Source organism: Lissotriton helveticus, chromosome 7, assembly GCF_964261635.1.
Source record: "Lissotriton helveticus chromosome 7, aLisHel1.1, whole genome shotgun sequence".
NCBI classification, from domain to species: Eukaryota; Metazoa; Chordata; class Amphibia; order Caudata; family Salamandridae; genus Lissotriton; species Lissotriton helveticus.
The window spans coordinates 590,332,451-590,357,289 of NC_136068.1; the positions used below are offsets into that span (position 1 = coordinate 590,332,451).

Here is a 24,839-nt window from a genome sequence, read left to right on the forward strand (position 1 = left end):
CATCTGATCCTAGCGTCGTTGTCTTGATGAAGTTTGACTATAATCTCAAGTAGGTACCGTGGGAACCCCATATCCAACAGCACCCTCCAGAGTTTGTCACGAGGCACCAGGTCGAAAGTGCTTTTTAGATCAATGAAAGCCAGATATAGGGTCCCCTTCCTGATTGTTACAGTTTTCCAGTATGTGGCCCAAAACCTGAAAACCTGGTCCATTGTGCCCACGTTCTTTCTGAATCCCGCCTGGAAATGGGAAAGAATGTTCCCTCCCTCTAGCCACGTGTTTGTTCTGTTTATGATGACCTTGCCAACTATTTTTTTAATCACATCAATTAGGCTGATGGGCCTATAGTTTGCAGGGTCCTCTCTGTCACCTTTCTTATAGATTGTTATGACTTCAGCCCCCCTCCAAGAGTCAGGCACAGGGTGGCCACGCAAAATTGAGTTCATTAATGGGGCAATGTAATCAGACCACAATTTAGGGTCATGGAGATACAAGTCACCCGGTAGACCATCAGGGCCAGCAGCTTTGGAAGGGACAATAGTCTTCATTGCGTCAGAGACTTCCTGAGCTTGGAAAGGCTCCGTGAGTGCTATCTCCTCGATAGAGAGGTCTTCCATTGGTTCGCTCTGGTGTTGGCAACTCTCAACTTCAACGCAATATAAGCTTGAAAAGTGGGAATGCCATTTGGACTCAGTTATATGATTTGGTACAGGGTCGGCTCCTTTCCTGTCATATTTATTTATCAGGGACCAAAACTGATTGGAATTCTTTAAATGTGCAGCGTCCTTTAGCTGCTGCCAGTAGTCTTCCTCCCATTCCTTCTTAGCATTTAAAATGCACGCCTTATATTCCCTTCTGGCCGCCCTTAGCAATGGCCCTTCTCTTTGTTCTGCATCCAGCAGTGTACCATGGCGTACCTGTTTTTAATGGGTTCTTTTTATTGGCCACTCTAGTATCATCCAATGTGAAAAAGGAGCCAATTTTCTCCATTAGATTTATATAATTTTCCATAAAATAAGTGCTCTTTTCTACAGAGCATGGCAGGTCACAAGATGTAATGTCAATGGTTCCTGCTTCTACTAGTTCCTTGATGCGAGTAAGACTCTCTTCTTGACATCTCACCCTGTTCCATTTTAATCTGCGCTTACAGTTTGACAGGACAACGTTTTTTGTGATCATTAGGGGGCCAATTATTGCTGCCTTTTCATTACCCCATTTAAATTCCATACAAAGGGGGTTATGATCACTATCCTGTGTCTGCATAACCTCCATATCGACTAACCCGCTCCATGAACCTGTGTCGAGCATGATCTAGTCAATACGGGATGGGCAACTAAGTTTGTTGTATGTCATCGCGCCATTAGGATCTGAGATGGTTCTACCATTAAGGGCACGAAGATTATGTTCTAGAGTCATGGCGTTTAGTTGAATCACTCTAGGTGTCCATTTTTTATTTGGTGGTAAGGATAAAGGCGGAATTGCTTGCCTAGAGTCCTCTTCGTTGGATCCTGAGAGGTCTTCCTCGCTAAGGGGTTCGTATGTACAATTAAAATCTCCCCCGACGATAACTCCAGACATTGGGGGGATAGCTGCCAATTCCGCATCCAATAAGGCTATAGTAGATGACATCTGGCCTCCCGGGCACCCTCTGACATGCACATTAAATAATTCCATTGAGCCTCCCCTTAAAGGAGCCTCAACAGTAAGGTGAAGTAAGTCCTGAGATGGCAAGGTATGCATAATCACTTTCCAATTCAGGGCCACATTAACCCATACCAGCAATCTACCTGATGGCCGGCCCCTCCCCACGGTAGAAGCAGGGATAAAATAGGTAGAGTAACCGCTTTTATACAGAGGGGACATGCTCCAAGTTTCCTGGAACATGCAGATGTCAAACTTGTCTATAAAGGCATTCCGTTCTGGATTTATCAAATTCTTTTGGGGCCCCGCTATGTTCCAGGAAAATAATGTAATGGTGTTGGTTTTTATATTGGTTTTTATATTAGCAGCCCTCTCTGTGTTAGCCACTCTGAGTCCTGAACTTCCTGCTACTATTGGGTCATCACTCGGAGTTATGACCATTTCCACTGTGTTTTCTTCGGAAGAAGGGGCCACCTCATCATTGGGTATCCTAGCCACAATGTCAGAGGGGCTTATAGTAGCGATGGTCTTATGCTTGCATTTGTCATAAATATGTGTTTGCAGAGGATCAACCCGGTTAATATCAGTTGCCAGTCAATCTATATTATTAAGACCTGATGTTTCATCAGACCTGGGTTTAGACCAACAGGGTGTATATCTAATCTGAATATTAGAATACTTTAGGGGCGAAGTCCTAAACTCCAGGACTGCTAAGCTTTCAGCAATTTCCTTATTAACAAACTGCAATTCTATGTAGTCAGTAGTTGAGTTAAATAAGGAAAGTCTTTTAGCATTAATCAGGTCCTCTCTAATCACTGACCTGCATCCTCTAACGTTGCGAAGCCAGTGAATGGCCTTGTTGCGTATAGACTCTCTATTCTCATGAGGATTGTCTGCCCCAAGTTTTGGCACTCATGTCATATAGACAGTACCATGGGAGGATGTGTGTGATGTTTTTGTATGATACTCACTCCAGTTCGGTCTTCTAGCCAAGCCATTTACCCCTTCTGCGTCCCTGCGCTGTGGTGTTGGCCTACTCCCTTTAGCTATATCAGCATAAGAGCCTAAACTAGTTTGCCTTACAGGCAATTTGGGTGCAGTGTGATTGGCCATAGTTTTGGGTTGAGGTTCTCCAGTAGCTTTAGTTGCCCCCAGTGGGGTTAATAGGGTATTATGTTAAGGGACAGCCTCTCCTCCTAAATGTTTCCGTGCGAATATTTGCGTGGGGGGAGCTTTTGTCAGTGCTGGAGTGACATATGGAGATTTTGTTTTGGGCACTTCCTCCCGTTTTAAAAGATCCATTGTAGTTTTTTTTTATAAAAGCTATATCCCTTTCCAAACTTTCTAATTTTTTCATAAGAAGAACATTAAAATTCAAACAAGCAGGACAATTCTCTGAACTATTCATCCTAGCCTCTAGATCCTTCCCCAGACCTTGTGATGATAGGACCTCTGCTATTTCTCTTGTTTCCCCTTGTAACACAGAAAAGCGATTTGAGCAGGTAATGCCTGCTTCATGAACCGGCTCCTTGTGAGGCCGGTCAGCTTCCTCCATTGGTGTTGCCAACAGATCATTACTTACACATGTGTTAGCCCCCCTATGGACCTCTATAATTTTTACCTCAATGGGGTTTATCGGGATAGCAGGGTTGCTAATCTTTTCCTCTATACTGGACTGAAATTTTCATTTACTGGAGAAGATGGCGGGGATGACTTTAACCTTACTCTTCGGTGCACCGTCATCAGGAGGATCAAGGTGCTCTATGCCTCCTGGTGAAGGTGCAGACAATAAAATACTTTCACAATCAGCAACAATGTTTTCGATATTTGTCATCGTGCAATTAACAGCAGCATGCAATGGTTTTTTCGACTTCTTCCTCTTTTTGCTTATAATGGCGGGGACTCCCCCACCCTCCATTGCTTTCCTCTTGGCCATTGTACTCTTCAAGGGTTCGTTTGCAAATAGAGTGTAACAAGTTGATTGGAAAGGACCTTGCAAATCAATAAGCCAAGGATCGGTCAAACGACTATCTACACAGTACCTTATTTGTGACGATGTCAGTATAGTCCAGCGTTGGAGGGGTGGCCCAGCCCAGCCTCGGTCGGCCGCAGACGGCCGTAGACAGCCCGCCCTTTGCCCGGGCTTCGCCCGGCACGTCCCGCGCAGCGCTGATTGGTGATGTAATATAGGGCTTGTGGGCTTAGCACAGGTGATGCAATGCACGGACTCCTGGGCACTGGAGTCCCGTGCGGTGTGCTCGGCTTTCCCCCACAGCAGGCCCCTGATGTTCAGCCCCTCCTGGGGCGGCGAAGCTCCGGTGTCCGATGGCCCTGGGAAACGAAGCGGGACCCACGCCAGAGGGTTCCGCGAGAAGTTTTAACGGCTTGAGGGCTTGTGGGCCGGCCTTAGCACAGGTGATGTGATGCAATGCACGGACTCCTGGGCACTGGAGTCCCGTGCGGTGTACTCGGCTTTCCCCCACAGCAGGCCCCTGATGTTCAGCCCCTCCTGGGGCAGCGAAGCTCCGGTGTCCGATGGCCCCGGGAAACGAAGCGGGACCCGCGCCAGCGGGTTCCGCGAGAAGTTTTAACGGCTTGAGGGCTTGTGTGCCGGCCTTAGCACAGGTGATGCAGTGCACGGACTCCTGGGCACTGGAGTCCCGTGCGGTGTGCTCGGCTTTCCCCCACAGCAGGCCCCTGATGTTCAGCCCCTCCTGGGGCGGCGAAGCTCCGGTGTCCGATGGCCCTGGGAAACGAAGCGGGACTTCTTGTTATAGTTGTCTGTGTAGATTCTCTGTGCCTTCTCCAAGTTGCTTCTGACCACTGCTGGGGACCATTTGGTCTGTAGTTTGAGGTTCAGCCAAACAGTGTTGTCCCATGTGAATGGTTCCCGGCCTCGTAGGATCTTGAATGTGCTGTAGCCAGTCATGGTGGGTGTGATGCGGTATGCCCATACCGTGTTTCTGATTTCTGTCTCCCAGTTCTTACCCGCACTGATGGCTGCTTGAACGGAACCCATGAGCACTCAGTTGAACCGTTCTGCTACGCTGTTACCTGCAGGGTGGTACAATGGAGTGTGTTTGGTCGTGACTCTGTTTCTTTTGATGAAGGCGTTCCATTTCTCTGACATAAACTGGGTACCATTGTTACACGTAATGACTCTCGGAATCCCTTCTCTCAAAAAGGCTGTGGTGAGAAAGGCAATAACTGCGTCCGTGCCCACTTTCTCGCATACTTCTACCTCCGGCCACTTGGAGTATCTGTCGATAAGGACAATGGCGTATTTGGGTACCCCCCCATGAGTCCAGAAAGGGGCCCAAGATGTTGATAGACAACTCCTCCCAGGGGTTGTCCTGGGTGGTGAATTTCACCAGAGGTGGTCTTAGCAAGGTCATTGACTTGTCCTCATTGCTGCAATGCTCACATGCTCTCACATACTTCTCCACTTGGTTATCAATGGCAGGCCACCAGTAAGACTGTTTAATTTGTCTCTTAAACTTCACAAGTGGCCTTCATGCATGATGTTGAGTAGGCGATCTGTTAACTGTCGTGGAGGAATGAATTTATCTCCTCGTAGCAAAAATATGGCTTTATCGCTAATGGGGAGTTTGTCCCACACTTCCCTGAATTTCCTGAGGTCGTCGTTCACGTGCCTCTTCTCAGGCCATCCTTATGTGACTAACGTTTTGACGCAGGAAAGTTGGGGGTCTGTGTCGTATACCGTCTCCTAGTCTTGTGCACTAATCAAGTTCTCTTGGTCCATTGTAAATGCTTTAGTGTACTCATCCCATTCCGTGTGTATCTGTGCCCTCTCCATGGCAGCTGACCGGCTGAAATAATCCGCCACCTTGTTCTTTCTTTCTGGTAAGTACTCTACATCGTAGACAAAGTCCAGCAGTCTGAAGTTCATCTTCGTGATGCGCGGGGTGGCACTGGCATGGCCACTGGACATGGGGACTTTAACCAGTGGCTTGTGGTCTGTTCTGAGGGTAAACTGGGATCCACAGAGATACTGTTGAAATTTCTCCATGGCCCATATGACTGCCAGCATCTCCATCTCTATGACGCTGAACTTCTCTTCATTGGGGGCGAGGGAATGGTAGGCGAAACTAATGGTGGTTGCCGTGCCATCTGTGGCCATCAGCGACAGGACAGCTCCTAAGCCTTTTTCACTGGCATCCGTGGTCAATATGCTGGGCGCGGAGCTGTCGAATCCATGCAGGGGAACAGCGTTGCAGATATCCCGCTTGACCTGCTCGAATTCTTCATTAGACTCGGGCGACCAGCTGAAAGCATTCTTCTCCTTCAAGATTTGACATAGATGGTGCATCTTGGTGGCAAAGTTGCAGACAAATTTGCTGTAGAACTCAGCCAATCCTAGGACTGAGCGGACCTCTTCCTTGTTCTGAGTCGTGGGTGCGGATTGGATAGCTTCTATGTTGGCTTGCTTTGGAGAAATCCCACAGTCACTTATTTCATGCCCCAAGTATGTGACGGAGCGTAATCCAAACCTACAGTTCTCCAATTCTGCCGTGAGGCCTTTGGATGACAGTGTCCGTAGCACCACTGTCAGCTTTGTGTCATGGTCTGCTTTAGTTTCCCCCATGACGAGCATGTCATCTTGAAAATACAAGACTCCGCTGATGTCTATAAACAGTTTGTGCATCAATTTTTGAAAAAACAGCGTCTGCAGACGCCAGACCAAATGGCATCCGCTGAAATCTGTAGCATCTGAATAGAGTGATGAAGGAAGTTAATTTTCTGCAGGAGGGATGAAGCGATATCTGGTGGTACGCCGCTGTGAGGTCTATCGTGGAGAACCATTTTATCCCCTTGGTCTGAGCTAACATTTCACTGATTTTTGGTAACAGAAAATTTTCCACGATTACATTTTTGTTCAATTCCCTGAGGTCTATACAGAGAATCAGCTTCCCACTTGGTTTGCTCGCCACCACCAAGGGCGCCAGCCATTCTGCGCTGTGGATGGGGTCGATTATGCCGTTGTCTTCCAGGCGCTTCAGTTCCATCTGCACAGCTTCTCTGCAGTTGAACAGGATATTACGGACTTTGTAGCAGACCGGTGCGGCGCCGTCCATCAGGAGGATTCTGTGCGTGAATTTGGATAGTTTGCCAATGGTTCCGCCGAAGACTGAGAGGATATTTCTTTTTTAAGTTTGGCTTCCACCGATGCTGGTGGGTTGTTTGTCATGAGTACTTATGTCTCGCAGCCAGGGTTGAGCTGGATTCATAACGCCCCTTGATCGGCCCACCCCAGGACGGAGGGCCCCTTTTCAGCAAAGTACAGTTTACCTACGGAGTTCCTCCCTTTGAATTCAAATGTGAATTGACGGAAGCCTACCATGGGAGTTTTCTCTCCCGTGAAGGTGACTGGGTGTACATAGGTAGGGTGTAGGTGACTCCCTATGGTGGAACTAAAGCCTCTTTCTCAGATACTACGTTGAATTATGGTGTATGGGGACCCTGAGTCTGCTACCATGGATACCTGGACACCCCCTATGGTCAACATACAAGAGGGCTATTGCAATCGATCCCCATGATTTGGTCATCAATGCATAAAATACAGTCATCATCAGCATCGCCCTCCGCCCCCTCAGTTTCAGAATCGTACATAACACATTTGACCATAGCATTGCTGGGTTTCCGCCTGCAGACTTTACCAAAATGACCCATGACCCCACAAAAGGATACTTGACTCGAAAGGCAGGACACCACCTGTTATTGGCCATATGCATTTGACTCCCACATCTGTAGCAACTGCCTTTTTGGTCACTGGGGAATTTGTTGGGTCCAGTATATTTCTTCATCGGCTTCCTGCTGTTTCTGGTCCCAGAATGGGCGGAGGTTTGTCGTTAGTCACTTTTGTGTCGCTCACTCTGCACACTGTGAGTTTGCTCTCACCGTCTTTCTTTGCCGCTACTGTGCATCTTTTGGACAGTTCTGCCTTCTTTACAATCGCAGTAATCTCATTGACGGGGCATCCCCACTAACCCACAACTTCTCCTGTACATTCGTGTTGACTGTGCGCATTATTATCTGGTCTCGCACTAGATCATCATGAAGGTGGCCAAATTTGCAATTAACTGCCAGTCTTTTTAGCGCAGCCACATAGTCTTCCACCGTCTCCGTCTCATTTTGCTTCCTTTGAAAGAAATTGTAGCGGTCTATGGCAGTGCACACAACTGGTTGATAATGACAGTCCAAATCTTCCAACACGTGCTGGAATACATCAGTATCATTGGGACCCCTAGTCTTTTTTACCATACTCTCGTAGACTCGCAACCCTTCTGGCCCTAGATTATGTAACAGAATTTTCTTCCTGCGTTTACTCAAAAAGGCCTCCTCCCCTTCATCCTCCAGGGCAGACAGATAGTTTAGGAAGTAGGCCTTCCAATCAGCCCATTTCATGGCTGGTTCACCTGGCTTTGGCAGGAACAGGACGGGGTTGGTGAGCGAGAAGGTCTGTGCACACATATTGGCTGACCGGAGGAAGTCGGACTGAGGCTCCCCATAGATGGAAGGAGTAGCGGTGGTCGGATTGCCCTCTCGGACAGGGGTGGCACTGTGCGAGTGTGAGTAGTAGTGGTCCCAGCTTACCCCTTAACTTAGTGTAGCAGGGTAGGTACCTGCGTGTTCCAGGATGTCCCACACAGCAAACCGGGGCAACTTGGCATTGAGGGCCGTGGTGCTGCAGAGTGTGTGTATGACATGGTAAGTATTGCCAGGCCCGCTGCAATAAGCCAGTACATGACGCAGCCTCTCAGGGAAGCAAGGTGTGGGTGCTTGACCGTGTTTTGTGTCCTTGTGGGTGTTGGAGAGAGTTTTACTGCCTTGTGCTGGCGCAGGGACGCATTGCAGGCACTTACTGCTTAAACGCTGACACGTGGTGCTCTCTCTAAAGGGGCCTCGGAATTGGGTGTGCACGTGCACCGGAGCATGCGGCAGGCAGTGAGGCCTGTTTGTACATGCAGGAGGGATTTTGGAGACGCAACCCACTGCCTGGCGTCGCACTGTTGCACTCCCCCTCCGATGGCCGTGACACGAGTCTGTGGTGGTGCGTGGCAGCTCGGTGTACACGAGTAAGTTCAGAGCGTCGGTGGCTGCAGATCGAGATACGCCCGCCTCGTCGCCACTTTGTAATGTCGGGTCACACCCCAACCAAGAAGCCACAGACACAGTAGGTACTTTGTATGTTCCTTTATTCTTGGAGAGAGAGCTTGGGGGCGTTTGCCTTTCTCTGTGCCCTGTATGCAATGGCCACTGCCTAACCCATCAGGCATTGCGCCCATCACGTGGTGGTTGGGCAGCTAGACCGCAACACCACAGTGCCCTCCAACTTAATGCACCGGCACAAATTAAGCACCGAGCTGGTGCATCGACCAGGACACAGGGACGCCTTCTCGATGCTGTTCAGATTGAGCTTGGGTTGGCTCTTACACCAGCTTTCTCTGTATCACCTCGTGAGCTCTAGAAGCTGGAAATTAGTTTATTTTATCTGTATCATACAGCGCCAAGGAGCTTCAATGCGCTTTGTGGAAAAATTCTGTTTGCAAATACAAAGTCAAAGTCAAAGTCAAAAAGCTTTATTTCGATAAAAATTCATTATCATAAAAGCAAAACAATAATAATAATTTTTACAATTTACATTATTACATTTAAAAAAAAGAAAATTCTATATTCCTGGCCCGATTTAGAGAAAAGAGTTTGCTCAATAACACATAGCCAGTTGATAACAAGAGTTTAAGACATTAGCAGAATAAATATTCTTTAAAAAAGAATTAAACAGAGTGTTTTAGCTTTCTGGCTCGAATAGCCCAAGCCCAGAATAAAAATTTGGCTAGGGCACACACATAGGGTACATAGCTGTCCGAAACAAGTATCCTAATTGCCACATCATGTCTCCTAGTTCCCAGCTGACGGCATAGGTTCTTCAACCACACCCTTCTTGGATTAGCGTATTCCTTACAAACAAATAAGAAATGGGCTAGTGTCTCTGGATAAGCTAGGCATGATGGACATAAATCGGTTTGGCCTATACAAGATTTCCATGTTTTGGTAAAAGTATTCAGTGGCAAAGTACCTGTTCTAAATCTAAAATACAAAGACCGGGCAAAAGGTTTCCCGATTATATCCAAATAGGGTTCTCGCCTGGGACAGTCTTTAAACATCAAAAAGTCCTCTGTAAGCCTACCAAGGGACGTGCTAGAGTGTCTTTGGGAGCAAATCCAATCCCGATAGAGCTTTTTGAGTGTTTGTTTTGGGGGTGACGTTCTGCTTAGCCAAGAATCAAGTAGGCCCAATTTGGACAATAGATTTTTCATGTCTTTTAACCATTTGATTTTGGCCCAGCTAGGTGATGCCATTATTTCTTCGAGACCTCTGGCGTAGCCACTAAGTTCTTCTACCCGCCAAATACGGGCCCATAATAGGAGAGGGCGGAATTTCGCAAATTCGCCGATCTGGGTGCAGCCAAGGTCCATGAATAAAGGTAAAAGTGGGGTACTTTGAGGGAGGGACATTATTTGTCTGCAGAAATTATTCTCAGATCTTTGCAGAGCTTCAGTAGATGCAAAGCCCCAAAGTTCCGCCCCATAAAGGGCAGAGCTGACACCTTTGGCAGCGTAGATCTCAAGGACTGTTCCTATTGGTTTGAATGTACTGGAACGTTGCTCCCTTAAGAGGGCACCTGTAACCCTTTTGTGGCTCAGCAGCATCTTATCTAGATGGGGCGTCCAATCCATTTTGTCTGAAAGGCGTATCCCTAGGTAATCAAATACCTTTACCCTTTCCAGGGGCTCAGAGTTTAAAATAGGGGGACGCACCTGTTGTTTGGGGGGATTAAGGACCAGGTACTTTGTTTTATTAGTATTAATTACCAGGCCCCGATCAGTGCAAAAGAATTGGAAATTGTCCAAGAGTTTCTGTAGTCCCATAGGAGTTTTGGAGATTAAGAGCGTATCATCCGCGAAGAGGAGGGTCGGTATGCGTTCACCAGCCAGGGATGGTTCGTCAGATGGAAATTTAAGTAGGTGCTCAACCACCCCATTAATGTACAAAGAAAAAAGGGTGGGAGCCAGAACACATCCCTGGCGGACCCCTCTCTCGACCGGAATACAGCCCGTTTTCTCCCCTCCAGAACCCCACCTAATTTGGGCAAAGCTGTCCTGATGGAGCCTGACCAGTAAGGATAATAAATACTGTGGCAGCCCCATGTTAGCCAGAACCTTCCATAATGAGTCCCTAGGGACAAGGTCAAAGGCAGTCTTTAAATCGATGAATGCGAGATAAAGACTGCCCTTGCCTATCACTACCACCTTCCAATATATCATCATAAGCCTAAATGCTTGCTCTATCGTTCCAGTACCTACTCTGAAACCAGCCTGGAAATCGGTGAGAATTTTGTTTTCTTCCGCCCAGTTAAGTATCCTGAGTAAAAGAACTTTACCGACAACTTTTTGGCTGACATCTAGCAAGCTAATCGGCCTATAGTTGGATGGATCATCCCTTGGGCCTTTCTTGTGAATGGGGACCACCTCCGCCCCCTTCCATGATGAAGGGATGGGGGCGCCCCTACAGATAGCAACAAGGAGGGAGTGGATAAGTTTGCCCCATTTAACACTATCAGATTTTAGCAGGTCCCCGGGAATACCATCTGGTCCAGCAGCTTTTTGTGGAATGATAGAGTTTATGGCATATTCCACTTCCTTTAACGTAAAGTCAAGGTCGCTAGATAGAGGCATATGATTAATGTGAGGAGAGGATTGAACAGACCCTCTCTCATTGGGACCACTATGACAGGAATAAAGTTTGGAGAAATGGGCCTCCCATACCTGTCCCGAAATGCTGCAAGTTATAAGGTCACTGTCTGGTCTATTTCGTGCCCTTATAGTGTCCCAGAAACATTTGGAATCATTTTTCATACTTGCTTCCTTAAGGATTAGCCAGTAGGCATCATCCCACTCCCTTTTAGCTAGCTGCAGGGCCTTTTTATGTTCTCTCCTGGCAGTTTGAATTAGTATAGGGGACTTCCCTTTGACTGCCTCTATTAGGCGGGATTTGGCCTTCCTGCATGTAGCCGAATACCAGTCGTGCTTGCCTTTGGGTTTAGATGGAAGTTTCTGTTTCCCTAAAGACAATTGTACCCAAAAGAGGTCCCCTATGGTTTTTATGGCAGCTTCAAAAATAGTAGTGGCCTTAACTGCTGATTTAATTAAATCAATAGAGCCAATTTCGGCTTGAGTGCCTTTGACCACTTCCTCTATGGTGGATAATTTATCGGTATTACACATGATCTTGCTCCACTTTAGACGCCTGCCACAAGAGGAAACAGTAATCCCCTGTGGGCAACTTAATGGGACTGGCAACGTTTTGGTGGGCCAAAGGTTTTTTAAGGATAAGGAAAGTGAGTTATGGTCACTCTCTACGGTAGTGACAACAACCATGTCAATAACAAAGCTCCAGAGACCCCTGTCCAACAGGATGTAATCAATCCGTGTAGAGTGACCAACTCTGTTGAATGTGGGGACACCCAACAGATCAGATCGAGTACGGCCATTGGCTGCTCTTAAACCAAACTCTAGTGTGAGTGCGTTTAAATGGATTGCACTGCGAGTCCAGCGCTTGATGGATGGGATAGAGAGGGTAGGGATACCCCATCTACTATCCTCTTCTCCTAAATCAGGTATTCCTTCTAGGGGGAGTGGCTCGTATGTGCAGTTGAAGTCCCCTGCTACTAAAATATGACCAAGTCCACTCTGCTCCCCTAGTTGGGCCTCAAGCTCCATCATTGTAGGTGAAATACGCCCATTTGTTGTTCCTCTGATGTAAACATTATAGAGGTCAACAGTTATTCCTCCCTGTAAGCCCAGTAGGGAAATACCAAGGATATCAGGTGTTCCTGCCTTCTTGACAGTTAATCTGCAGTTAAGCAGGATGCTTATCCAAATAATAAGCCCCCCCGATGGCCGCCCCTTCCCTGCCTTGGGTTTCACTGCAGGTGTAAAAAAAGTAACAAACCCAACCCGGTGCAGTGGTTCAGTAGCCCATGTCTCTTGGAATATACAAATTTTATGAGCATCAACCAGGGCATTCCACTCTGGGGGACCTAATTTCCTAGAGATCCCGGCAAGATTCCAACTAAGGATTTTTAACTCGCCATATGATGGGACACCTTCTGGGATCACAGCAATTTGGGGGTTAGATGAATCTGCACTGTCCCTAATTGGTGTAGGTGGTAACACCTCTGGGTATGTGAGAAGAGATGTATCCAATACTGCATCCCTCGTAGTGTTATTACTGTGAGGGAAATTAGTATCTAGGGCTCCCTTAAGGGGAAGTCAATCAACCTCATCTAGTACACAGTACCTGTTTGGATGGGCAAACTGTGAGTAAGAGGGGTTAGAGGACGAAAACGGGTCCTGCCATGGCTGCTGCCATTGATTATTGGCTGAGAGTAATGGCTGAGGGAGTTGTTGCCACTGCTGGGCAGGTTGAAAAAAGGGTGGTAGGGGATGAAGAGGTTGTTGCCACTGGACGCCAGCATGGTGCGGAAACAAAGATGGAAGATTAGGCGGCTGCTGCCAGTGGTTAAGGGCATAATGTGGGGGATGTGCAGGCCCTTGATTGCTTGGAATAATTGGCCGATGGAAGTTGGATCTTGACGAGTTGGGGAGGAAGTAAGACATGGGGAGAGGTTTGATTTGGGTGGCAGGGCCACTGTTAGGTGAATTGCAAATGAAGCTCGCTGCCCCTACATCCCTAAAATTGACAGTAATTACATCCCCTGATATTGTTTTCTTACTCCTACCCACCCAATCCCCTCTGCGCACAGCAAGGATTTCCCCACTCATGTTATTGGGTAGGGGTTTGTGTAGTTGGAGCCACTGAGCACATTTGTTTCTTAACTCTACATAGGTTTCTTTGGCTCCTTCCTTCAGTGGGGGGACAGCAGTCAACACAACCACAAAAGGAGAGACTTCTGGTGGCAGGCTAATGGATTTGTAACGAGCCTGCCTAGGCTTAGGGGCTTCAGAGATATTTGTAGAGTGAGAAACTGGGGTGTTTGTGGATTTTCCTTTAGATTCCTTCGCTTGGGAGGTGGTAGATTTAGTACCAGCGGGTGGTTGTTGCAAGGACGAGGCATCGCTCACTGCCTTTGGGGTAGGGATAAGTGGGGGTTGAACAAAATTGTTTCCTGTATTGGGCAAGTGTAATGCAGGTGGTTCCTTGGTAGATGGGGGTGTTTTCGCCTTTTCAGTTGTATTCTTGGTGGCCTTAACTGGAGGTTGAGGATTGGGGGGTGGTTCTCTATACCCTTGCTGCTGGACAGACCCAGGCTCATTGATCTTGTTGGACCATTTTGTATTAATAAGCGACGTTAGTCTGTCAAGTTTAGAAATCAGGGGTTTTATTTGGGCTGCTATTGTGGCCTCAAGATCATGCTTGAGGCCTGTGACCATATTTTCGATCCAACAAGGAATACCAGACGCTAAGTGTGGTGTTGGTGATACCAAATTGTGGTTCATGGCTTTAGCTTTAGGCTTCTCCTTGGGTTTAGACTTAGGCACTGCATTTATAGGTATAGTAATAACCTTACCCCTGGAATCGCTAGGCACGAAAGGGGTCGACTTAGCAGTTAACCCATCCAGGCCCGGCTCCGTCTCTCTAGGTGTCTGGCAAGCTTCTAGATCTGGGGTCTCCTCCAGATCCACAAAGGACGGATCCGAGTCCGAACGAGTAACTGACAAGTCAACAGCGCTCGGTACTGTAGCAGTGCCTATGGTAGATGAGGGCAAGGACAAGGAGCGATTGTTCAAGGCTCGCTGAGACGGTGAGTTTGCATTTGCAATGGAGCCCAGAGAGGAGCGCTTGGCGTTCATAAGGTCCAAGGAAACTCTTTTCTCCAGCAGTACAATGCTCTTGTCAATTGTCTCGTTTACCCGTGAGATGAAAAGGTCAATGGGACCAGTCACTTGTGCTACCTCTGTAGCTTTTTTAGTACAGCTTCTGGTTTTGTGTCGCATAATTGACTTGGTAAGACGGTATCAGATGTTAAATAGATATAGCCTAAACAAAGGAGTAAGCGACAAAACGGCCTACCAGAATGGTGGTTTCAGGGCGATGTAACAGGGGTTCAGGGCCTGGCCGTCCTCTGCCGTCCTTGAACGGCCTTAAACGGCCCGCTCTTTGCCCGGTCTTCGCCCCGGCCGTTGCCCCGCGCGCGTCCCGCGTGCGCGTTACTGCCACAGCTTATCTAGAAAAGGATCTGGTAAAGGGGGCGGGAAGAGGACCAGCTGCGGCCATTCCACGCCGCTAGGCACGCTGGTCCTCGCAGTCCCGCCTCTGCCCTTGGTGGTCAGCTGCTAGGTCCTGGTAACGCGTTGGTGCTCACTGCACGTTGGTGGACAAAAGGCTGAGTCCACAAGTATCAGAGTCTGTGCCTACGAGCGGCTCCCGCGGAGCGGGGGCCGCGAGGCGTGGCGAAGTGGCCGGATAGGAAGCAAAGCAGGACGAACAACACTCCAGCAGGAAAGGACCCAGGGCGCGCTCACTCCGTTCTGATTTTAAAGGGAGGAGGGGGCGGGAAGAGGACCAGCTGCGGCCAATCCACGCCGCTAGGCACGCTGGTCCTCGCAGTCCCGCCTCTGCCCTTGGTGGTCAGCTGCTAGGTCCTGGTAACGCGTTGGTGCTCACTGCACGTTGGTGGACAAAAGGCTGAGTCCACAAGTATCAGAGTCTGTGCCTACGAGCGGCTCCCGCGGAGCGGGGGCCGCGAGGCGTGGCGAAGTGGCCGGATAGGAAGCAAAGCAGGACGAACAACACTCCAGCAGGAAAGGACCCAGGGCGCGCTCACTCCGTTCTGATTTTAAAGGGAGGAGGGGGCGGGAAGAGGACCAGCTGCGGCCAATCCACGCCGCTAGGCACGCTGGTCCTCGCAGTCCCGCCTCTGCCCTTGGTGGTCAGCTGCTAGGTCCTGGTAACGCGTTGGTGCTCACTGCACGTTGGTGGACAAAAGGCTGGGTCCACAAGTATCAGAGTCTGTGCCTACGAGCGGCTCCCGCGGAGCGGGGGCCGCGAGGCGTGGCGAAGTGGCCGGATAGGAAGCAAAGCAGGACGAACAACACTCCAGCAGGAAAATACAGTTTTTCCTTAGTGGCACACTCAACTGTGCATTTTAAATCTAATGGGAACAACGGGGCATTAGACCCCCATCATTGGTGTCTCGGAGGCTGACACCTAGAGTGGGTGTTATCTGATGTTAATCCATGACTGCTCTGTACTCTACTTAATGGTGATGTGCCTGTGCACGCACCCCTGGCATTTCTTAGTGGGGAGTTGTGTACTTCTGTTGTGCTCGTGTATGGCATAGTGTTTGCTTTACACTTTTGTCGAGACAGTGTGCCTCTGCTGTGGCTGTGTTGCTGCTGTGCACAACTGCAGTCGTTGCAGATGGAGCTGGTCGAAATGTTTTTTTTATTCTGCACTATGTAGATGTGAGTTCAGCTAAAATACAATATACCTGGAGAGGTGTGGTGCAGCGGCCAGGGCAGCTGGCATTGTAGCGCTGGGTTCACGGTTCGATCCCTGGCCATGGCGGCAGCTCAGCTCAGCACCATGTGACTCTGGGCAATAGCTCACTTAATTTACACGACGGCCCTCAGGGCCTTGAGACCCGTAAGGGTGAGTAGTTTGCTCTTTAAAAAGATAGATTTATTATTTTCCGTTTTCACTTAAGACAGAAGAAAACACTGCCCACCCACAAACTGAGAACTGTCATGGTTGGGCAGTATGTGTGGTTTTGTGGAGGTCATGGAGAAATTTCTACTCCGTTGGCGTTATCGTGCTAAATTTTGTGAATTTCTTAGCTTTAGGGGTTTTTTGGGGGTGCTACACCCACCCCCCAATAAATGTATTGTCTAGTAAACATTTATGTAAAGGTGCTTTCAGCCAGATATAGTGAGGTGTCTGATTGCACCTGGGATATTGACATACACACATACAAATAAAAAACAACACATTCTCTCTTGTCTTTGTTTTGAAGGTTGAAAAATGTTTGAGTATTTAACAAAATATTAGTTTTAAAGTACCTCTAACAATCCACACTCCTCTTCCTTTCTGTGCCCCTTATATTCCCCTCCTGGCCAGCTTGGCACATATTGTATTTTAACATGATATTCCAGCGTGATGGATGGAAAATCTGAAGCCCCCCCCTCCAATCTTACTAGCCAAGCTATGTCCCTTGCAGGAGGCCAGAAACAATGCGAATGACACAAAACTGAGTGCCTATTGTCCCACGCCTGTGATTTTCTGTTCTTTGGGTTTATTTTTTTACAGTGAAATGTGTCCTTATGTCCAAAAGGGACACAATGATGCATTCCGGCTAAAAATATTGTGCTTAGTGTTGCTTTTGCATTTCGTAAAATATCACATCATTTTTGCAGAATTTCATGTATCCTCGCAAACGCAAATTATGCATATTTCGCACACTCCAAGTGTTCTCTAAAAAAACCAGGTCCAGTGAGCGACACACACACCACATGGCTTTGGGGATGTTCCTATGGTCCTCCCTGGACTTCTCTGTGCTAAGGCGAAGCACGCTAGGGCCACAATCTGCCAAACCACCCTTTTCTCAGCTTCATCTGCGAAGCGATTTTGGATGAATTTGGTACCACAATTTCACTCCACTTTATGTGCTGAGGATGGTGTTTGTATACCTCTCCGTAACTTTTTTGAGTTTAGCAATTCCATCTTGGCCGTGTGTCCAAAATATTGGGTTCTTAGAGAAGATGGATGCCAGGGCAAGCCCTTTTCGGAACCAAAGGCAAAAGAAAGTACATGCAATGCGCATTTGCGCCTAGTGGTGGTTGCCAGCCCCGCCATTGTTTAAAAAAACACACAGGGATGGATATTCATGGCCCACTTACAAGTTTTTAAATTAAATCAAGTGACATTTTTGGCCGTGGTTCGAAAATGAGCCGCATTCCAAAAGGAGGGGATATGCTGTCTCTCTCTGGAGTCACAATTGAATGAAACTCTGAAGTGCACTGCGTTTTAAGGTAACAACCACTAAGGCTCCTAGGTCCTCATACCTCCCCGGGTGCGATTGCTGGTCTTTTTTTTTTTTAATTTTCAAAACTTTAACTCTGATTATATCTAATACTGATCCCAACCTGTAAATTGATGAAAACAGATTAATTGGAAATTTGTGTTAAGGTGAACTATATTTTAATTATTTTTCATGCTGGCATGTACTTATTGAATTTGCGAGGTGTGAATTGTTGTGGATTAAGTATGATTTTTTTTAAAGTTATACAAATTGAAAAAAAATTGTTAAAAGAACCAAACAAACAATAGTTTTGAATTTAAATGACATGACTCACTCATAGATGTATCCTGGAAGTTGATGCAATTATCTCAGGTCTGGTAACTGCAAAGCCCACCTCTTTAGACACAATTCTAGGGCACCGGAGCATCTGTATGTGCTTGTTTGATGACTTAAAAGTTGGTGGTCTCCCCAAGGCTGGTTTAGGGTCTACTATAGATGAAGAGACTGGGGATGTGGCAAAGGCTTCTACTGTGTGTAATGTCATCTGCCGGGGTATGTATTGTCTGCTGCAAAGAAGGGGATCCTATGTCCCATCTTGGGGTCGGCTGCAGAAAGGACTCTTCTGGGGCTCGTTCTTGAGTCTGTTGCACAAGACAATCTAATCCCTACTTTGAATCTAATAGAATCAATATGATAAGTCTACTTCAGTCTATGAAGTCAATTTGCTAATACTGGCAAACGCAAAGGCTGTTAACCAGTGCTTACAACTATAAACTGACAAATTAACTGAAAATCAACCTAAACAAAACAGAAGTCATTGTATTTGAAAAGTCTAACAAAATCTTAATTTGGATTATTGATAATTCCAGTATATAGCAGGCTAACGTCAAAACAACACCGCAAAACAACAGTAATCCACCTGCATATTGACTACAAAATATTGTGGAGCCAAAAAATCGAGGACCAAAATATCATGGTGGTAGGTGTTTATAGGTAAGTATATGTTTACTATAATTAACTTCACATATATGTACCAATATCTCTATCTTCAAGGTACCTAGACGTGGGGTTAAGAATAATAAACCTTCATAGTATGTTGGTCCTTGATATTTAGGCCTCGGTATTTTGGCCCCATAACGTTTTTGCCATTGACATTGTGACTTAAACCTGAAAAATATCTCGAGGACCTTTCCCAAAGAACGCAGAAAACTGATCATCTGCTACAAATGCAGTCAGAAGACTGCCACACCCGTATAATGTCACACTACAAAATCAAATCGTCTAGAGCTGGGGTTGATTAGCCAAGTGGCTTTAACTGACCATGATTAATTTGTTATATGAGGCACTATGCATTGGCAAATTGGAATACCTTAAACACATAATGCGGATAGCCTTAGATAATGCAACATTTTATCAATTTAATAGTCTTTTTGGAGCATTTCTTGGAAACTCTTATGCTTACCAAGAATTACCAGAATGAGGGGGCTAATTAAAAGTCTCTCCCCCCACATTTAAAGGAATAATTACATAAAATATTAAAAAGAAAGCATAAGCAACAGACATAATAAACATGGAATCAAAGCTTGATATAGGGTTCTTGATAGCATCATATCATGTTAGGTAACACAGTTATATAGTCTCAAACCTTACTGCTAGAGTTAAGATCTGCTTCCTATAGTTCCTTCACGTTGCATCTATTGGTATTTGTAGAGCCTGAGCCTATAGCTCGATAGCAGGGGTTTTTGTACTCCTCGCTGCTACAGTTTACTTGAACATGGACATTCATTAGAATAATAACTTGAAATGCCTTTTTTATGGTTAATTTCAAGAAACAATTGATCATATTCTTCCTGTACGCCTTGCACTCCTAAGAGAAAGAAACTGTTAAAGCCAGCCTTTAAAGAGGCCAGGAGCCACACTTTTGATTACAGAGGCTGTAAATTGACCAAGGTCCTACTCATACACCAATCAGTCGACTGGCCAAATTCATGTCTCTTGGGGGAAAAGAAAAAAGCCACTTAGCAAATTAACTGGCTGATTTTACCACATATTCTATTTCTTCTGGAGGTACTTGCAGTTTACTTTTTAAAAGGCATAATATATCGTGACTAAGTAAATTTTAATTTCTATATTAACATGGTCGATTTGGTGCCCCAATCTTATTCTTAGTTTATAACATTTTAAAAATATTTGAATGCACTGATAAATGTATCAATATTCCTATGTAGATATTTTAGATAAACACATTTATTACCACTAATATTGGTAACCAAAAGACTCACTGGTATTGTATTTTCTCTTTCAGAAATTGGCTGCATCCGATGGAGGTAAGTCAAGGCCTGGTATGATCCAGACACTCGTACCCTCTTGGAGGGAATGTGTGTGCATGTGTGGTATACTGTGGAAAAGCATGTGGTAGATCGTAGATGGGTGTGCGCAATGGAAATAGTGAACTTCACAAACCCATGCAACCGCCAATAGTTCTTTTTGACTTTGTGCCCAATTTGCCTTTGGCAAGTCCTCTCCTAAAATTCACCATGGGCCTGCCCTTTTGTGGGCTATACATCTTCGGGACTCTCCATCTGACCAGAGAAGCTGCACTTGAGCGTCAAAGCAATCCATTGATTGATTCCTAAAATAACTCCACCAGCCAGAGAAAATACAGAGTAGCAGAGAGGATGATAGGCAACCAAATTGCAGAGCGTCAGATTCTGTTCAATAAATTTACATGGACGACACACAGATACATTTTCTGAGCACCACATCAGCAACAAAAAGAAACACATTAGCACCCCTGTCAGACAGTTAGAGGATCAGCACCAGGAAAATGACACTGCAACTTCAAAAAGCCATTAGGTCTATGGCTCAGTAAGTTTCCTAATGATAAGTACATTGGGTAAAAAGTTATCATATGACAATTCATCATTGCCACAAAACGGATTACCACAATATTGTGAGTGAAAACAAACGACAGACAAACTCCTAAGGTGGCAAATGATAGGGCCTGCTGAAGTCCTACACATTCCCTCTAACCCCATAACAGGAGAACTGTAAACTCAAAACCTAAAGCGCAGCTATGAGAGGCTATGTTGAAAGGTCTTACCTTAGGGTCCCTCTAAAGCTGCCCCCTGCTAATCTCAAGGCAGTCTCCAGCCCATGCCAGACAACAGCAACCCCGGAGCCTTTGTCCAGCGCACAACAGTTGCGTCAAGAAGCCCCCACAAACGTGCTCTCCATACCACTTATCACTGGAGCCATTCGTTCCTCCTAGACAAGATTCCTTTAGAGACCCTGACAGGCCCACCCACGTAACCTCTAAATTCAGTCTGCCCCACCCGCTCTTTATGGGCCAACACTCAAACGGCCTCCAAATAATCACACACACACTTAACCTAGAAGGCCAGTCTAGATCACTCCCTCGCTCACACTTACCTAGAGGCCCTTACTAAGTAGGATGACCGGGTGGCTCCATGTCAGCAAGACGAAACATTTTCTAGAGATTTCTGCAGGGCGCTCTTAATCTGTTAACCTCAGAGCCCCCCCCCCCCGCCACATCTGTTACACTGGCTCGACTGATCCAAGATACCTTTTACAGTCGCCTCTCCTCCTTTCATTGCAGTAACTGTTTTCAGACCCGCTCCACCCACCCACTCCAGAGACCCTTTTCAGGTCCAAGCCAAGATGACTACCTCCCAATTCCTGCAAACCCACAGACCCAGGTGCTCTCAGTAGCCATCCACATGCCTGCTGACCTTGACATACCTTACCTTGTCCAGTTGACCCTTTCAACGTCAACGCACCTGCTGATCCCAATAGAAGACATGTGTCTTCCAGCCACAAGAGGTTCTCCTCAACTTCTCTTGAGCGCAAAGGCTTTTACCAGAAGCCTCTCTGCCTCACCTTGTGGGCAGTGGTGGCTGGCATGTACAGAGGGTGGGGTGGGCAGTGGTCACAACAACAAAAATATTAATCTAATAAACTTACCTTGTTCCTTTCTTCTCAGCGGTATGTCCTCCTCCCTCTGGCGTTTTCTGGAAGCCCCAGAAGCAGGAAACTGCACTACCCAATCCTGGCGCTGCTTTCACAGCATGAAAGCAGCACCAGGATTGGATAGAGTGGCCTCTCTCAGCGCTCCTAAGAGCACTGGAAGCCTGCGCTTTCTTTAACACAGATGTCCAAGACAGCTGGGTTAGAGAATTTTAGAATGTGCATGTCTGGCCGGTCAGAGAGACATGTGCATTTTAAAGCGCATAGCTCGCTGCTGCTGCCACTCGGCAGGCTGGCCCCACCCGTCCAGACACTTCGTTCAGGACAGATTGCGGAAAAATAAAACGGTAATAAATTAACTATCTTACAGTTTTATTTTTCAGCTCCAGGGCTTGTAGGGCGATGCTCCTTCGCTCAAGTGGAGGAGCTGCCCTTGCTTGTAGGTAGAAGAGAAACTCATCCTCTGTACTCAACCCACTGCCAATTGAGGTCATTCAAGACATCCATTCCTTGTGTGTAATGCTGCTCATCTTCAGTACAAATAATTTTTAGATTAGCAAATTCCCCACATCAGTAAAAAAGAAAAAAGTAAGCAATAATTATGTCCCCAGTAGACCGCTCACATTGAATCCTGCAAACTCACTTGCTTTTGAATCCTTTGACCATATTCAACGGAGTGGACGTTCAGAAGTTAGTTTTGCTGGTTATAACGGTTGAAGTATATTTGAGTCTCCTGGGGGGTATTCATTTTCCAAGCTTCCTTTGGAAATCACCTCAGGCCACCTCACCCCCATGGGCACTTGGCGCTGAAATAAAAATTGAGGTAGGGATATATCAAAGCCAGAATATTGACAGATCAAAATATCATGAACAGAATATTGAGGGACAAAATTTGGAAGAGCTAAGTGCACAGAGGGAGGTATGGATTTACTATTCTCAAATCCAAATGTACGTACATTGAATATCTAGATCACCAAGGTACGTATATATGGAGTTGGATAAAGAAAATCTCAACAAATTTATCTTTAGATATTTTGCCCCTCAATTTTCTGGTCACGCTATTGTGACCTGTCGATATTCTGACTTCAGTACTCCTAACCCACACCTGAAATAACAGCTGCTTATTGTTGCCCAACTCGATGGTACACTCTTCATCAACCTGAGAAGCATGAAAGGCTTAGTGGACCCGTGAGGTTTCAAACCTATGACCTTGAGGTCAAACACAGATTACTAGAGTGAATGCATTAGTTAACTCAACCACCGAACTGGCAAGTGCTCTGAACTATTATGTTCAGCTAGACCAAAGGTTTCTTCCACATTTAAAAGTGGAAGTTAGTATTCCACTACTCAACTAGAAGGAACCAGAGGCCCTTGGCACATATCATTTGCCTTCCAACACTACCTAACCTCTTCTATAAGTCTTGGACAGAGGTAGTCTATTCTCTTCTCCATTTTACAGTCTCTGTGTCTTGCTTCATTACACTTTCCCCAGATGGTTTCTATCACTAAAGCCAGTATTATATCAGCTTTGTTTTCTATGTCATATACATCTCCCTTCCAGGCATTTCTTTTACTCACTCCTCAGAAAAGTCTCCTCACTGAAGAAACGCAGAAGATCCGACAGCACATTGAGAACACCAAGCCTGCTTCATCTCTCATGCTTATCTCTTTGTGTATAATCTGGCAATGGTCACCCTTCAAAACCCTCTCTAGTGCAAATTTTTCCAACTTACTCTACTCCCTCAAGGCCACCACTTATGAAGATGATGATGCCTTACCCTCATCCTAAATCAATACGGTCACTTTTACCCATACTCACCATTGTCAATGCCTGCCTCACCCTCAGGCCTGATCCCGCCACTCCTAAAGAAACCTATACTAGACCCTGATGACCTTACCAACTAAGGATGCACCACTCACTTACATTTGTTGACAAGATCATTGGAAAAGCAGTTTATGTTTAACAGCAAAATCACATTAATACTCCCCATCTCCTGCACGACTGTCAGTTTGGCTTCAGATCGCACTGCAGCATGGAGACCTCTCCCATACACACTGTAGATGATTTCCTTGTGACCACAGATTAAGATGCTCCCCTAACACCAGTTTGTTCACATCGGTTCCTCCAGGTCCAAAAATATCTTTGTCCTCTGTGAAGTCCCTCAGGGTTCTAGACTGCCCCTAGTCATCTTCAGCCTCTACATGGACCCGCTTCGTGCTCTACTCAAAGATATCAGTATCCATCAATGCATGATGATACACAACTCCACTTGAAAGTCTCTGCTTCACACATCGAACCCCTCAAAAACGACCTGCAAATCATCCAGACCTGGATGCCCAGTGCCGAACTGGAGCTCAACCCAAAACAGAATTCCTGTTATTTGCCAAGAACAACAAACAATAAACTGCACAAACCAGGCTCAATGGCCTGAACTTTGACTGCCTCAAACCCCAACTTGCCCCAATGAAAGTCACTGGGATTCACCCTGGACACCGATGGCACCCTCAAGGAACACATTGCTGAAAAAAAACAAAGACCATCTGGTACCAGCTTTCCCTGCTAAAGAAAGTGAAACAGTCTCTTCCAGAACTTTTTGAAACCCTTTTAAATTTGCTGCTGGATGGCGACAATGCCCCGCTGCAAGACCTCCCAGACTCCACGCTGACACACCTTTATTAGTATCCAGTATGCCAGAGCATATCTCATCCTGGGCCTGAAATATGACCTTTTCAACCCCATTCTGGTGGAAATACATTGGCTCCCCTTTCCGGCTCGCACCAGCCTCCATATCAGCTGTATCATGTATAAAGTCAACATGAACAGCATCAGTGCTTACCTTGTAGACAAGCTCACCATCTCTTGTGGCTCTCAGCACAACCGCAGCCAGGACAGCATCAGACTGGAGGTTAGGAAGTATAAAAAAAGAAAAACCATGGCAGCATCTATGCAGCATGAATCGGGAACGAAATCTCCATATCCATCATAGCTGCCCCAACACTGCTCCAGTTTAGGAAGGAGCTGACAAGACACCTACATCACAATGTCCTAACTGTCCACAAACCAGCTACCTCTCTTATCTCTCTTTTAATGTATGCTTGTCTTCGACACTGCACAGAGCTCCCCTGCCTTTTTTCTAGTTTGGTGCAA

General features: G+C 46.5%; 1 protein-coding gene across 3 annotated transcripts in view; it reads left to right on the forward strand.

Moving 5' to 3' along the window:
• Positions 1 to 24,839, forward strand: part of RGS14 (regulator of G protein signaling 14) — a 409,263-nt gene that overhangs the window by 164,708 nt on the left and 219,716 nt on the right. For all 3 annotated transcript variants that reach the window (XM_078652746.1, XM_078652748.1, XM_078652749.1), the window contains one exon: positions 20,010 to 20,031. In XM_078652746.1, the coding sequence (XP_078508872.1) occupies positions 20,010 to 20,031 (22 nt within the window). The remainder of the gene's footprint in view (positions 1 to 20,009; positions 20,032 to 24,839) is intronic.